This window comes from Podarcis liolepis (assembly GCF_965112155.1).
Source record: "Podarcis liolepis genome assembly, chromosome: 3".
Lineage (NCBI taxonomy): Eukaryota > Metazoa > Chordata > Lepidosauria > Squamata > Lacertidae > Podarcis > Podarcis liolepis.
The window spans coordinates 6,319,994-6,336,770 of NC_139557.1; the positions used below are offsets into that span (position 1 = coordinate 6,319,994).

Genomic DNA, 16,777 nt, shown 5'->3' on the forward strand with positions numbered 1-16,777 from the left:
GGAGTCGGCGCCTATGCAGCAGTCACAAAATTGAGAGACGCCTGCTTCTTGGGAGAAAAGCAATGACAAACCTAGACAGCATCTTAAAAAGCAGAGACATTACATTGCCAACAAAGGCCTGTATAGTTAAAGCGATGGTTTTCCCAGTCGTGATGTATGGAAGTGAGAGCTGGACCACAAAGAAGGCTGATCGCCGAAGAATTGATGCTTTTGAATTCTGGTGCTGGAGGAGACTCTTGAGAGTCCCATGGACTGCAAGAAGATCAAACCTATGCGTTCTTAAGGAAATCAGCCCTGAGTGCTCAGTGGAAGGACAGATCCTGAAGCTGAGGCTCCAAGACTTTGGCCACCTCATGAGAAGAGAAGACTCCCTGGAAAAGACCCTGATGTTGGGAAAGATGGAGGGCACAAGGAGAAGGGGATGACAGAGGACAGATGGTTGGACAGTGTTCTCGAAGCTACCAACATGAATTTGACCAAACTGCGGGAGGCAGTGGAAGACAGGAGTGCCTGGCGTGCTCTGGTCCATGGGGTCACGAAGAGTCGGACACGACTAAACGACTAAACAACACCATGAAGCAAATTATGTCACTAGACTGATCCTATGATGATGATGTCAAACGGTCTGAGTTTTAGGAAAGGAGTATATCAATAAGTATCCAGCACAAATAAAACAAGTTTTGTTTATTTACATTCTCCTTCTTTTAAAATGCATGTTTTTCCAAAGTTGCTTAAGGCTTTTGAGTTTTCAAAAAACAACACACCAGTCAGTCTGATAGGTTTGTTTTTATGCAGTGCTTTTTATGTATAGGGGTACTCTCATTTTGACTCAAGGAAACCACCATTTTATAGTTCAAATTGGGAAAAATAAAGACAAATTCACAAAATGCTTAGCAGTACGTGTTCCCCCCAGAAAAAAAGCTTTGGGTTTATGGCACACGCGGGAATGCGTAAAGAAAGGAGGATGCCACGTTTGAGCCCGGCAGAGATTTAAAATCATAAAGAACAAAAATCATTGCTCTATTATGTATTTCCCCAGCCACTCTGGGCAGGTTCCAGCACATATAAAAACATCAAGCATTAAAAACGCATGTCTTCCAATTTTATCAGTGCTTTGTACACGTGTTGAATGATCAAAGCTAAGTTGAAATCTAAAGTTGTATTTTATATATATATATATCTCACCCCATTTTTTGAGTTATTAGGGTTTGAAATTTCAATTGTTTTGAATAATTTTTTTGGATAATTTTAGCCTACACAAAAAACTTAAAAGCTCAGCCCAGAATTGAGATATTTCAAAACTAAAAACTATTTCAAAACTAAAAATACTGATCTTTTCAGAATTTAATGGGCTTTAATATGATCTGTCACATGATTACTTTAAATTTTAAAGTTACAAATTTTAAATTTTTTAATTTTTTCCAAGTGATTAAAAATTAATATGGTTTCAAAATTCCAAAAAATGTATTGATTATTTAATATTTCTAAGAGCTACCTGCAAAATGTCATATTGGGATCTCAGTAGGATCACATTTTTTTAAAAAAAATATTTTGTACATCCATGCCAGCCTTTTTGGGTTCTATTTAGGATAAACAAGTCTTCTTGGAGTAAAATATAACAGAATAAACATGACTTCAAACTATAATATCAGTTGCTTCAGGCTTTTCTTTAGAAAGTTATTCAATTAAAAGGTATCTGAAAAGCTAGTCAAGGTCTTATTTTAAAAATGTTTTACAAAGCAGAGTAATAGCTTGCTGTTGCAGAATAGAATTAACACTTTGAAAGAATTCTTGTTAGTTCATGAAAATTACAACATAATACATGTCAAACAAATTTATGACACAGCTTGAACTCTTTAACTGGTGCCGATATAACATCCCTTCAATCTAGTTCTTATTTTCAACAAATGAGGAGTATGGAAAAGAATAAATTTTCCTAAAATGACGCTTTGAAAAAGTGAAAGTGATCAAGGGAACAAAAGATTCCATTGCTGCTGCATCCAGTCCAACAGAAATTGTGACCAAGGTGTATTCCTTTAGCAATGAGAGTGAGAAGTTCAACGTTGAAGGAGGCACAAAATCTCTGTTCGTGTTCATCTCAAGCCTTGATGCCTGAAAGAAATGCATTTTATTTATGTTTTTATTGCTGCTGTGGCCAATTTAGTTCAAAGGTGATTAGAAGTAATGTGAGCTCATCTTGTCATTTAAACACGGACCGGAACGATACAGCTTTGCCACTGCTGTATTGAAACTGTTGTACCTTTACTTCTTAAAACAGATCATGCTCTCCGTTGCTGTCGCTGTTTTGTTTCCTATAGATAATCCTCTCTGCAGTTAGCAAAACTGTGATGATGACAACTCACGGGAGCCTATTAAGCACACATATTTGCCATAACCATGTTAGATTTAAGCAGCCATATGCAAGAACTAAGTAGAAGTGCTGCCTTTTCAAAGCAGGTAATCTTATATGCTATGAAATATTTAGCTAGTCCATTTGATCGGTTCCTCCCCGCATCTTTGGAAAGATTTTAGTTATGGTTTGATACCTCTATGCCCATCTTGTGCTTTTAAATTAGGAGCGCTGTCTTACCTCTGGAAACTATATGCACTGCTGTGTACATTTACATGCAATTCTTCAATAAAGTCACAGTTTTAAATCTTCAGTATTCCAGGCATCTCCAGACCCTTTTGATACAACTGAGAACATGATCGCTAGTTTTACTATGGTTTACCTCCATCAATGCATTTTCATATACTGCATGGGTCAGTGGTAAGGGATATGGGGAACTGTGGTGCTGCAAGTTAACCATCCCTGCCCTAGAGCAGTTTGTGAATAGTTGTCCTGGGCCGGAAGTAACCAGAGCAACGCAGTCCAGGTCTGGTCCCAAATCCAAGGGTTCCACAAGGAGTCAGTCCGACAGGGCCAAGGCAGGACACGAGGCAAGAAACCAGGCAAGGTCAGGCACAGGATCACAGGCAGGTTCTGGCAAACAGCAACGTTGCTCCCACAACCTGGGGCGGGGTCCAGCAGCCTTTTATATCTGTCGGGGTAACGGCCGGTCCTGATCCCCCGGTGACTCACCTCCCTGTCTCGCCCGAAGGCGAGCACTCCTCCTGCGAGTACTCAGGTCTCTCCTTCTCTCAGACCTCAGTCTCTGCAGCTCGGGATATGTCGGTAGACCCAGGGGCCACCTCAGCCTCTCCTGACCCAACAGGCAGTGGAAGCAGCTGTAAGTGATTGTCCATGTTACAGATAAATCTAGGTATGAGGCTGCTCAGTCACCCAGCTCGTCGGGCAGAGTCCACAGGTCCCTGCGGAATAAAGGAAGGATTCCAGCCAACTGGAGCAAATAGCTGTAGACCAAAGTTTATTGCGCAATAGGTTCAAAGAGGAAATTTGAACCCCGAGGATGGGGTGACAAAGACTTTTAAAACTTTCCCACCATATCCCAGAATACAGTTCATACAGCATCATTGCTACATCACTGACATGTCACAAAAGGGGAGGGGTTAACTTTGGCAAACATGTCCAGACAAGTCCTTGGTACAAGATTAGCAGAAACAGACATGGCAGGGCAAGACTCAGGTATAAGATTAGCATAGACAAATATGCCTGAAGTACCCACCACCCAAAAGTACAATAGAACTTCCTTTGCATGTCTGGAGCCTGAGGCAAGTCAGGTGATGAGATTTGGCTTCCCTTGGCTAACAATGAGCCCAGCAATTGTCACCTCTGGGAACTTCCTGGAGTCCTTTTTCAAAGGGAAAATAGCTTTGGAATGGAGGAAACTGGCAAAGGAGTTGATTTTATATTATTTTTAAAGCTAGGTAACTTCCCTGAGCTGTCAAGTTGAAAGGATACATTCAGGCATAATATTATGTATTATGTATGTATTATGTATTATGTACTTTAAAGATGTGCCCCCCCCCCGTAATTTCCATAACACCCAGCTGGAGGCAACGAGGTAACCCCTGCATCTGGAGCCAGGGCAGGATCAGGTCCCTGACTCGGCCCAGCTGGTGCTTGTTGCAGGGGAACCTGTGCAGACTGGGGCTCTTCAGGATCAGGCCTCAGGCTTGGTTCAGACGCCGCCTGAGGCAAAGGATCCGGTGTGGACTGAGAGTCCTCTGGCTCCGAGTCCGAGCCCGAGTCCCAGGCCATCACACTAGTGGTTATTCATTGATAGTCTCTAATCCCATCCCCGGTGCATTCTGAATTTCATTCTAACTTCCAGTTTCTCCCACTGCATACCTCATGCTGAAATGGACCAAACCAGTCAGGACTGGAATGGGCCACTGAAAGTAATAAGAGTCCAGTGTGGTTTCTTCTTCACGGGGAGGATTAATAATGGTTTTGTTTCCTTGACCCGGTGGTTTGGGACTGAAGCACTTTACATTCTGGCACACAAGGTTTTGATAGATGTTGCTGTGAAGTCTGGGTGACATCAGAATAAAAATGTCTATGATTCCAGAAGAGGAGATCCCAGAAGGCTTGTGCTTTCCAAGAACTGTCCGTTGCTTTGTAGCTATATCATAGCATCGTCAATCGGTATGAATTGTTCTTTGCATACTAGCTTTCTCAGATGAGAGAGAGAAAGTTTGGGGATCATGTTTCTTTAACCAAGTGGGGGGAAATGTAGTATCTGGCAAGCTCTGTGTGTGTGTGTGTGTGTGTGTGTGTGAGAGAGAGAGAGAGAGAGAGAGAGAGAGAGAGAGAGAGAGAGAGAGAGAATAAGATAAGAGGGAAGAAATCTTTGGAAGAAATTTAAAGTGTAAACAGTCATTCACTTTGGGTTGGTTGATCAACTTTTGATCCTTATTACACATATGGTCTTTCCCAACCACATTTAGATAACATTTTAAATCATTCAGACCATGAAATGCATGTTCCTCAGTAGCATCCTATGGCCATGTAGACTCCCAACTCTCAGACAGCCTTGTTCCACATTTGGGTAGGGTCTCGGGCCATTAAAACCCCGCATGCTCCTCACCAGCATCCTAAATCCATGTGCAGCCCAACTCTCTGTCTGTCCGGGGCCTGGGCCGCAGCAGGAGTCAGTGCAAAATGACAGTGAGGAGTCTCCTTTCACAAGATGAGAGCAAAATGCGCACCGAGGTTGTCTGTAATATACAAAGCACTGAGCCCAACTAACAGAGACAATCTGTTAAGCTGGCTTTGCTAATAAGTAAACATCTTCAGCCAGCTTTGTTTATTAGGCAGGTGTGTTTTGGAACACAGTTTTATTTGATGGCCAGCCTCCCATGCTCAGGCTGCTGTAGGCGGTGTAATGGATCTGGATATCCTAGTCCACTTTATTCTCAACAATAGTGTTATCAGATAGCTGCAAGCATCTCTCCGTTGCCATAGCACAGAAAACAAAACCCCTTCAGTTCAGTTGAACTGCTGGCTGGTTTTGCAATGTGCTTATCCAGTATAGAGCTCAGCGGTGGAAATGCAGGGGGACCCTGGTTTCCTGGCATCTTTTAGTTTAGCCTTATGAAATCCTCATCTGTCTCTCATTACCTCTTAACAAAATGTGTTTTCCTTTATTCTTCATTTCTAAGGGTAGTTCAGTACCCTGGTCAGCACAGTGAACTGTGCGACCCTTAAGGAGAACTAAAACATGTTAAGGAAAGATGTGACTGAAGAAATTGGAATGATTTCATAATCTGCAATTGTCTGGTATAAACAGATAGATAGATGTAAGTCGGCAGCTGTATCTGCAAGAAACTGGATTCTTAACTACAAAAGGGCACATGGCAAAGTGTTAGTTTCTACTGTAGGCAAGAACCATGTATTGAATTGAGCCTCTTTATGATCGATGGATGAGGTGAAGAAGGACCTACCTGCACGATGCTCAGGAAGATTCATGCAATATTTCACCCCAACTCCCGTAGGAGAAGCCTGTCCGATGGAATCCCTACTTGTGATGGCTCTGCAGTCCGGTTGATCCGTAGCACCTCTATGTATGTGCTTGGAGAGGAGGAGAACAAATTCAGTGAGCCTTTGAAAAAAAGCAAAAGTACCACCAGCCTGGATTCAGTTGCTTGCCTCCATCTGAAGGAAGAAGAACGGGCATGGATGTACTCAAAGACTCAAGACTGTTTGCAGTACTTGCAAGATTTGCTAGCTTTGAGGAAAAAATACATTGAGAGCATCAAAGATCTGAAGTCCAGTGACAGGGCATCTGATATTTCCTCAGTGTCTACAAAATCTTCCAAGACGAGGCAAAAGTCACCAGCCACGCCTCCACCAATACAGTCTTCCAAGGTAGGAGCTCTTGCATCACAAGGTTAAGGAAACATTGCTTATATGTATGATAAGATAAAGGCCCATAAAGGTTTCAAAAATCATGTAATTAGAAAATCACTATATAACATTTGGATAAGATATAAAGATCTCCTGGGAAGGAAAACACCCAGACAGCTTTCACCAATGGAAGCTAAGGCCCCAAAATAGTTAAATATGGAGAATAAATGGTTGAGATACTCTGACCTTTTGCTTGAGGATAATAAAGGATTTAAATTAAGACCATTTGATCAAATCAAAGACAAAGTGGATTGGCTTCAAGATTATCAGATCAATGAATTATTTAAGCTTGACAAGAAAAATGGTTTTGCAACGGAAAAAACCAAATTGGAAACGGAGTTGTTAGATACCAATGTTAAAAATTTGTCTAAGATGTATAATTTACTGTTGGAATGGTATACAAAAGATGAACAAGTGAAATCTGTGATGATAGATTGGGTAAGAGATTTTGGTCACAATATAATGGTGGGAGATTAGGAAAGGTTGTGGAAGTTTAATAATAATGTGCACAAGAGAAGCGAGACCCACAAATGTGATGCGTTTCTCTCTGTAATACCTTCATTGAGTCCATCCCCCGTTCAGTTTTTCACACGCATCCATTACACAGAAGTATCAAATCCAACTTACACTTCATTCACCTAACCCTAACCCTTTCCATCAATCTAGAGAGATGGCGACTGCTTGGTTTAAAAAAACAAACAAAAGCAAAATTCTCAGCAGCCGAAATGAGAAACTTCCTCAGCAGGTGAGGCCATGACTGCAGGGAGTCTAATTTCAAGAAAGTGAAGCCATGCTTTTTTTACAGCCAGTAGCTAAGGAGGCATCAACAACTGTAGATTGTATTTTTCTCTTGCTGTTCTTCTTTTGAAAAAAACACACCATTAGTTTTATGCAAATCAATGTGTTCCGTGCTTTCATTTCTTTATTAGCATGGCAGCTGCTCTCAGATTGTTTTAAAAAAAGGCTTTCATTTCACAAGCAGATATGTTATTAGGTGCGGTATTGAGTAGATTACTCCTTTGCAGCAGTGCCAATAGTGATTTAAAGTGCTATAGGCACACTAAACAGCATCCTAACAGGGTGATTACTATATTTGTTTACTCAGAAGTAAGTCCCACTATGGCCAATGGAACTCACTGATAAGTGTTTATAGGGTTGCTGCCTACATGTGGAAAAAACATGATGTAACCACTGAAACCCTTAAAGTGTGCTCTTGCACTATTTAAAAAGGACAATACAGTACAGAACCACTATTTCCAGGTGCCTGAGCCTATCCAAGAGGCTCTCACTAATATATACATCTCACACACTTGCTTACACTTACTTAAAATAAAAAAATTCCTTCCAGTAGCACCTTAAAGACCAACTAAGTTAGTTCTTGGTATGAGCTTTCGTGTGCATGCACACTTCTTCAGATACACACACGAATGCACACGAAAGCTCATACCAAGAACTAACTTAGTTGGTCTTTAAGGTGCTACTGGAAGGAATTTTTTTATTTTGACTATGGCAGACCAACACGGCTACCTATCTGTAACTTACACTTACTTGTCACTGTCAGTAATGCTTTGCATGTCGCAGCCTGATAGGAAAAGGGAAAGGGAAATGCAGCCAGAGAGATGGATGTTCAACATGAATGCTGCAGCCTGGAGCCAGCAGGAAAGGGGAAATTGTGCTTTCCCAGAAATATTGGGACCCTGCTGGCAACCGTGCATACAAGTACCTTACTATGTAACAGAGGTTGCCATGTCTTATATGCAGGCTTCAGGAAGCTCCCAAGGCTTGCCTGTTCTGGGGGCTGGAGCTTCCCCCGCCCCAGCCCCACGCCTGGGGGGGGGGATAATTTTTTTTCTTTATTCCCCCCCCCAAAAAAAAACTAGGTGCGCCCTATGGGCCAGTGCGCCCTATGGGGCAAAAAATGTGGTAATTTATACTGTGCTCCCAGTGGGTAGCATGCATAAATCTGGTAAACTTTAGCAGTAATAGTTAGGAAACATTTTGTGTGTGTGTGTGTGTGTGTGTGTGTGTGTGTGTGTGTGTGTCTCAAATCTGCATTCGCAGCTGTAATCTAATCCGAACATATGTGGGAGTAAGACCCATAGAACTGAATGGGTCTTACTTTGACAAAACAGGTATAGGATTGCATTGTAAACTGTGCATGATTAGCTATCCTTGAAACAGCCTATTAGGTAATTATTATTATTCACAGTTTACAGAAAACAAAGTGAGGTTGGGCCGCAGTGGCCTCATTATGGTCCTTCACTGAGTTCATGGCGAGGCTGGGATAATGTTCCTCTCCTCAGCAGAATAATTATTTTCACTTCACAGAAAACTGAGTGGTTCTCCAAGCTCACATAGGTACTGTATGTACAGAAGGATGAGAGTAGCTCCAGGATTCCTGTTTTAAGTACCGTATTTTTCGCTCTATAAGACGCACCAGACTATAAGACGCACCTAGTTTTTGGAGGAGGAAAACAAGAAAAAAAATATTCTGAATCTCAGAAACCAGAACAGCAAGAGGGATCGCTGCGCAGTGAAAGCAGCAATCCCTCTTGCTGTTCTGGCTTCTGGGATAGCTGCGCAGCCTGCATTCGCTCCATAAGACGCACACACATTTCCCCTTACTTTTCAGGAGAGAAAAAGTGAGTCTTATAGAGCAAAAAATACGGTAATTATTTCTGCAGCTGTGCTCCTATATTCATTTCTTCATCTAATCCCCCTTCAAACTGATCTACACAATCAAGCAGAACCACTCTAGAGGGTCATTCAGTATCAAGTGATCCAACTTTCTTACTTCATGTCATCCAATTTTCTTAATATTTTGTTTATTTGTTGAATGATCAAAACTAAGTTTAAATTTAAAATTTTAGCTTTTTATCTCATCCCGTTTTTGAATTATGAGGGTTAGAAATGTCAAAAAAATAAATAAATGACAATTTTGGCCTTGTCACACTACACAAAAAGCTTAAAAGCTCAGCCCAGCATTGAGACATGTCAAAACTAAAAACACCAATCTCTTCACTACTTCATGGGCTTTAATATGATATGTCACAATAAGGACTTACTTTAAATTTTGAAGTTAAGTTACAAAATGCTGTGTTGAGCTTTTAAGGCCAAAATTGTTGGCTTTTTTAAAAGGTTTAATTAAAAGCTGTTGATTGTGATTCAGCAGGAAATGCTCTTCCCAAAACGGAAAAGTGGCGGTGGAAAACCACTTAATGAATTTTTCCTGCAGTAATGCAGTTGTCAAGAGTGCCAGGACTTTGGCAGAAAAATAGGTGGCAACTGTAGATATGAAGTTGCATCGTTGCCTTGAGAAATGGTTCATTAAAACAAACCCACATGGCGGTAGAACATTTGAGAATATAAGTGAACCCTGAACTCACAATTTCCATCACATTGGCGTTCTGAGCCAGAGCACAACATTATTTTGATGGAATCCAACTCCCCGAATTAAGCATAAAAAACAACTTTAAAATGCAGGCCAAAGATAAATAAGTAGCAATGGGTTCAAAGAACAATTTAGCCAGTGATCAGAGATTGTTTTGTTGAACAACATTTGCAAGTCCGCTTCCACTATTTTGGTCCCACATTTTGTATCCTTGGATATTGGGTTGTTCTTTGCGACAGCAAAGTCTATTTGTTCAAACCAAACTCCTGTCATATTATTCTGTTCAACAGATCTCAGCAGAGAGAAAAGCCTCGCAGCTCAATTCAGACGTAACTGAGGCAATAGCTTATTTTGACTCAATTATTGCCGAGCTAGATGCAGAAAGGCATCGGAAAATTGTGGTGAGGGATCATCCGCCACACGCAGATGTTGATTTTGATGGTAAGTAGGCATACAATGCAGGGAGCTGCTGAGTGACCATAGACAAATGACACATGGAAATAAAATAAAATCTATCATAATAAAGCCATGCTGTTCATGAACAAATTTAAAGTTAAACCCCATAATATAAAAGCTTTAAAAGCTGCTTGACTGGCAGAAATGTAACTGGTGTCCTGTTTTACAAGCAACTAGCTCCTGCCAAGCTAGCAGATCGAAAGCACATCAAAGTGCAAGTAGATAAATAGGAACCGCTCCGGCGGGAAGGTAAACGGTGTTTCCATGCGCTGCTCTGGTTCGCCAGAAGCGGCTTTGTCATGCTGGCCACATGACCCGGAAGCTGTACGCCGGCTCCCTCGGCCAGTAAAGCGAGATGAGCGCCGCAACCCCAGAGTCGGTCACGACTGGACCTAACGGTCAGAGGTCCCTTTACCTTTACCTTTATGCTGGAGGAAAAGGAAGAATACTTGTTTGGCTTGGAGTATGCCAGAAGCGGCTGAAAAATTATGTAGCTGGCCATTAAGTAAGCAAGTTGAGAAGGCAGTGAGAGCATGTTACTACAAGAGTAACAGGTTGGTGCTGCCAGAAGCAGGCTGAGGAAAACAAGGTGCTTCTTTCTTTGGTCAGCAAGACTTCCAGGGTTGTTCAACATACTATTGTTAAAAGAAATCTTGGCTTAATTTTGCTGGTGAATGTTACTGGGTGATGTGAGAACCCTTCTAAAATGCTTTCAGAAATACACTGGTACTTCGGGTTACATACGCTTCATGTTACATTCGCTTCAGGTTACAGACTCCGCTAACCCAGAAATAGTACTTCGGGTTAAGAACTTTGCTTCAGGATGAGAACAGACATCGCGCAGCGGCTGCGCAGCGGCAGCAGGAGGACCCTTTAGCTAAAGTGGTGCTTCAGGTTAAGAACAGTTTCAGGTTAAGAACGGACCTCCAGAACGAATTAAGTACTTAACCCAAGGTTTTAACCTTTTAACCTTTAAAGCCCTATACGGCCTAGGACCCTCGTACCTACGGGACCGCCTCTCCTGGTATGCCCCACAGAGAAACTTACGGTCCTCAAATAAAAACATCTTGAAGGTCCCAGGCCACAGAGAAGTTAGGCTGGCCTCAACTAGAGCCAGGGCTTTTTCGGCTGTGGCTCCGATCTGGTGGAACACTCTGTCACAAGAGACCAGGGCCCTGCGGGACTTGACATCTTTCCGCAGGGCCTGCAAGACAGAGCTGTTCCACCAGGCCTTTGGCCAGGGCGCAGCCTGAACTCCCTCCCTCGGCAGTCTTCGCGGAGCTCTGGCCCAATGGTTGCCAGTGGCTTGAATTAATTACCGTATTTTTTGCACCATAACACTCACTTTTTTCCTCCTAGAAAGTAAGGGGAAATGTCTGTGTGTGTTATGGAGGGAATGCCTACGGGTGGCATGCCTACGGATTTTCCTCCTCTAAAAACTATGTGCGTGTTATGGTCGGGTGCGTGTTATAGAGCGAAAAATACGGTAATTTTATAATGAATGATTTTAGAGTGTTGTTTGTGCTGTACTTTTGTACTGCTTTATTGTTGTTAGCCGCCCTGAGCCCGGCTTCGGCTGGGGAGGGCGGGATATAAATAAATTTATTATTATTATTATTATTATTATTATTATTATTATTATTATTACCACTGTATTTTTCTTTGTTAAAACTTTATGCTGCTGTGAAGGTCTATTCATTCCAACTTTGGTTCCCTCTTTCAGTCATTGCGAGCTCACGGGAGCACAGCTTGCATTCCAACTGGATTCTACGTGCCCCTCGGAGATGTTCCCAAGACACTGTCCAAGGAGGAAAGATGAAAAGCCAATTGGAGAGAAACAGCCATGGAAGAACAATTTGCTCCAGAAAGAAACTAGAAAGATACCCAATATATCTACCTAAGGCTGTGGAGGGAGCATTCAATACTTTGAAGTTTAAACCCAAAGTGTGCCCCAAAGTGCTGCTCTGATCTGGAAGTAAAATGAAATGCCGAACGTGGAGTTCCTTACATATGAGGGCAGACTAAACAATCAAGGGCCTTTATGAATAATTGGGGTTTATTTTTGCATGAAACACGTAACGTAATAGCTATCTTTTTGATGCATATGGCTCACAGTTCTTCCCTTGAAATTGCACTTCAACAGAAGGGGCACTGAACTTCCTAAATGAAGTATTTTATAGGCTGGAAACTGTGACATTCCCTGGCCCCACCCCACAAATCACACATCTGTTTCTAACTGTCCTTACCATGTAGAATTCAATAGTACAGGCGTCATGATGACGTATTGGACCTTTCCAGTTATGTTGTGAGATATGGGCAAGACAACACCTTCTTCCTCGTGGTCATACAATTTTGTCAACTTTGTTTATATTGTGGTGTGTGTGTGTTTTTTTAAAAAAGTATTTGATGGCCAACCATGCAATACCCAGCTAAACAACCCTAAAACTGGAATACCCATCTAGGATTTGTTTTTTTTAAGTGGCAAAGAGCAGCCGGACTACCTGTATTCTTACAATGTTGTGAACCTCTTAAATAAATACTTTTTTATGTTAACATTTATAACCTGCTTTTCCTGATGATTGTTGGCCTTTTTTTGTTGTATGCTCTCCTTCTACTGGAGCACAAATGAAGCTATTCATGAAGCAAATGCATGCCTATACAGTGGTGCCTCAGGTTAAGTACTTAATTCATTCTGGAGGTCTGTACTTAACCTGAAACTGTTCTTAACCTGAAGCACCACTTTAGCTAATGCGGCCTCCTGCTGCTGCCACGCTGCTGGAGCACAATTTCTGTTCTCATCCTGAAGCAAAGTTCTTAACCTGAAGCACTATTTATGGGTTAGCGGAGTCTGTAACCTGAAGCGTCTGTGACCCGAGGTACCACTGTACATAAAGGTAAAAGGACCCCTGACCATTAGGTCCAGTCGTGACCGACTCTGGGGTTGCGGCGCTCATCTCGCTTTATTGGCGATACCCATCCACTAGGTGTGGACAGGAGCCCGGATCCAAATAGGAAACATTAAATTTGTCCCAAGAACCCAAAAGGGCTTTAGGACACAGTCCTACATTCATTCATTTATTTATTTTCCCCCAAATATTTTTTATTTGATTTAGCAAGTGTAGAATTGTAACGGAACAAAATACATATCCATATTTAGAGATTTCTCTGAATCTGTAGATTTCCCACCTGGAATATAAAATATTCTGAGAGCTATTGTTCTGCCATCAAGATGCTTCCGTGACGTTCCCCGCCCCCCACCAATGTACTGAGGTAAAAAAAAAGTGTAAAATAAGGTTTTTCAAACATGCAAAAACCAGTCCAGAGAAACAGACTTAAGCACTCTTCTTCTATCATGACACACACAGATTTGTTTCAGGATATTCTACTACCTTGAAATACAATGGAATTTAACATGGAGTAGTCAAACATCCCCAAAATCAATTTTCCACATTCGTCTTATTATACAGGTGTTTTAAGTTTCTCATAAGATAACAAAGGCAGTAATTTCCTAATCCCCTTGTTAATCATATGCACATTTAAAAGAAAAGTTGAAAATGATCTCCAAAAGTCAGAACAATCAATGCTATTCAAAATGGGTCACATCTCTGATGAGATCCTTTGGATCTTCCCAATGCTTTGCCCATCTGGCTCTCTGACTTAACCAAATTTCCAACTCACATCCTTCAACTTGGAATCACTGAATGGGTTTATAAAGATTTCAGAAGTGGCCAATCAGTAGAGAAGCAAATTCCACCAGCAGCATTAGCATCTAGCATATGGTGCAGAGAATCAGCATCCCCAGCTGTGGTAGCTTTTGCAGTTTCATCAAATGGCAAATAATAGCAGCCTTATTCTATTGCTTCCAGTTGTTATGGTACTGCCTTGCAATTTAGGAGGGGAAAGAATGAACTAAATCCTATTAATAGATTTAAAGGTCCTTTGAGGGGAACAGCCATCAAAGCCACTGCTCTGTTTCTTAAATTTTCTAAAATTAAACAGTGTAATGGAGCTGTAATAAGCAATTCCCTTCTTCACTCTTTTTCTTTGAAACAATCAATTTACCAGAGTATGCTTATCTCAGTCAATTTCAAGGAGAGACCCTGCTGATTAATCAGTTGAAGGGCCAGACTTCAGAACACTGGTTACGGCAGTGATGAGGAGTTAATATTTATAAGTGGGAAAAGTATTTATTAATGAAGGCAAATGTTATTCCCCTTTAAAGGATCTTAAAGAATCAAATGGTCACAAATCCTCTGGGGGCCACAAGGCAAAAGTCCAAAGCCAAAAATCCTTATTCTTTATTTTGTAGGCATCTATGCATGTACAGTGGAACCTTGATTGTTGAACGTAATCCGTTCCGGAAGACTGTTCAACTTCTGAAACGTTCAACAACCAAGGTGCAATGGGCGGCTGGCAATTTCAATGGAGAAAATTGAGAAACACGCCCCAGAAGCTGTTTTGACTTCCAGGGCGCGTTCGAAACGGAAGCAATTACTTCTGGGTTTTCGGCACTTGAAAACCAAAACGTTCAGCTTTTGAGATGCTCAAAAACTGAGGTACCACTGTACACTGTTGCTTTTGCCCTTCTGCCACATGCTGCCCTGGAGGGGGTGGGGACAGGGCTCCTTGGAAAGCAATCTAAATGAGCATTTAGTGAAGTCCTGTTTCTGACGCTCTGGAGAATCCCATGATTCTCAACCCTCCGCCCTTATTTTATTCTCATAACCCGGTGAGCATCATGGCTTGCTCCCATTGCTTAGTCCCTGCTCCTGCCAACCTAGCAGTTCAACGGCATGTCAAAGTGCAAGTAGATAAATAGGTACCGCTCCGGAGGGAAGGTAAACGGCGTTTCCGTGCGCTGCTCTGGTTCACCAGAAGCGGCTTAATCATGACCCAGAAACTGAACGCTGGCTCCCTCAGCCAATAAAGCGAGTTGAGTGCCGCAACCCGTCGTCCACTGGACCTAACAGTCAGGGGTCCCTTTATCTTTACCTCCCTATTCCTAGACCAACATTCTAACCAAAATACCACCCTGACTCCCCAGTGTTCCCTTTATGGCAGGGATAAGGGACCTGTGACTCCCCAGAAGTTGTTAAGACTACAGTGCCCATCATCCCTATTGGCAATACCAGCTGTGGCTGATGGAAGTTGCAGCCCAACAATATCTTGATACAGGTTCTCCCTCTTGCTTTTTGGTCCCTTCAATGCAATGTGGGCCAAAGAGGAAAACCACCAAAATAAGATCTAGCCCACAATCTTGCAGTCATGACCAGCAACGTCATACATGGAATATCTTGTATTTTTCTCTTGTGAATCACCCCAAGATCTTTTGATGAATGGTGGTAAGTTAGTAAGCAAATAACTAAGTACATACATACATACCCACCCACCCACATAGCTAGAGATGATTATCCATCATTTGGAACTATCTTCAGATTATTTATCATTGCACTGTTTTCAAGTTTCCACTTTCTTCTTTAGTCGGGACAGGGCATCATCCTGTCACTGTAATTCTGCTGGCTTCACTTCCAAGTTAACTGCAGTTCTAACTTGGTTTTGTCCTGGTCGTCAGTTTTTATTTTATTTTTTTACACAATGTAATAGTGTACAATAAGGTGAAGGCAAACTGGTCAGCTGTAACCAGAAAGTGCATTTTCTTCTTTAGACATGCTCCAGAAGCAAAAAGAGGGGAAGTCTCCTACAACTGGAAGGAATGTCATAGGTGAACATGAGAGAACAGCAGACCTGGGAGCGTCTCATGTGCATCAGGGACTGGGAACACACAGAGGAGTGGCTTGCACTCTGTGCTGAAACCAAAATTACGGCTTTGGGAACCCTCTAGAAAACAAGATCTGTTAGATCATTAAGATGGAAAAGCTCACGGTATCATCTCAGCATAAATGAAAACATATGTCACAAAGACACCACCCTCTCTGGGGACCTTTATTCCAAGGACACCACCCTCAAGGTTTGTGCTGAAACACCTGAAATCTTTCACTGCTGAGATTGGCGGGGAGAGGTGGAATAATATATCTGTAAAATCAAACCTTGTTTAATCATTTCCTTCATTAACATATATCCATACAGAACAGCACCTACTTGATTACAGGCAGAGACCACTTTGCACAGGGGTTCCGTTCCTGTCCCCCACACGGATCAGCAGAGTGCTGTAAGCCTGACCCACCTTGTGTTCTGCCCTCTTCCTGGTCCAAAAGGGCCTGTGAATCAGCGGCCGTGCGTCAATTGGCCACATGCAAAATGGTCGCTGCTTGAACTTTCTATCAGGAGTAACCAACATGGCCAATGATCAAGTATGATGGGAATCCAGCAACACTTAAAGGGCACCTCACTGACTACCCCTGCTCTGTATGGGTCCATCTCCATGGCAGCACTCCCATCCTACCGTTAGGTCAATCCATTCACTAGTTAAAATGTTAAATCAGAAGGGTAAACCTCAGGTGAATCTTGTTTATTTAATACAGTTATATAACACCCTCAAACCCTGGAGCATTCTCAGGACAACTAACAATTAAAGAAAAATAATAACAGAGCCATTTTTCTTTCTCCATCTTGTTCACAAAGTTATATGAAGGAGCACTATCTGCAGGATACTATCAAGT

General features: G+C 42.0%; 1 protein-coding gene across 2 annotated transcripts; it reads left to right on the forward strand.

Moving 5' to 3' along the window:
- Window positions 1-3,555: 3,555 nt before the first annotated feature.
- On the forward strand, window positions 3,556-12,649 carry LOC310703174 (uncharacterized protein C13orf42). 2 transcript variants are annotated; one of them, XM_083495324.1, is made up of 4 exons: window positions 3,556-3,586; window positions 5,566-6,271; window positions 9,992-10,142; window positions 11,881-12,649. In XM_083495324.1, the coding sequence occupies exons 2-4, from the start codon at window positions 5,855-5,857 to the stop codon at window positions 12,123-12,125; spliced, it is 813 nt and encodes a 270-aa protein (XP_083351450.1). In that variant the 5' UTR covers window positions 3,556-3,586; window positions 5,566-5,854; the 3' UTR covers window positions 12,126-12,649. The 2 variants fall into 2 exon arrangements, with proteins under 2 accessions (XP_083351450.1, XP_083351451.1); XM_083495325.1 differs by lacking the exon at window positions 3,556-3,586 and adding an exon at window positions 4,416-4,549 and having other exon boundaries at window positions 5,899-6,271.
- The last annotated feature ends 4,128 nt before the right edge of the window (window positions 12,650-16,777 follow it).

Excerpts from the sequence above, each read along its gene's own strand:
- LOC310703174 (XM_083495324.1), top strand. The coding sequence starts at position 5,855 with ATGCTCAGGAAGATTCATGCAATATTTCACCCCAACTCCCGTAGGAGA. Across the intron at positions 6,272-9,991 it reads CACCAATACAGTCTTCCAAG|ATCTCAGCAGAGAGAAAAGC; the intron begins GTAGGAGCTCTT and ends TCTGTTCAACAG. Across the intron at positions 10,143-11,880 it reads CGCAGATGTTGATTTTGATG|TCATTGCGAGCTCACGGGAG; the intron begins GTAAGTAGGCAT and ends TCCCTCTTTCAG.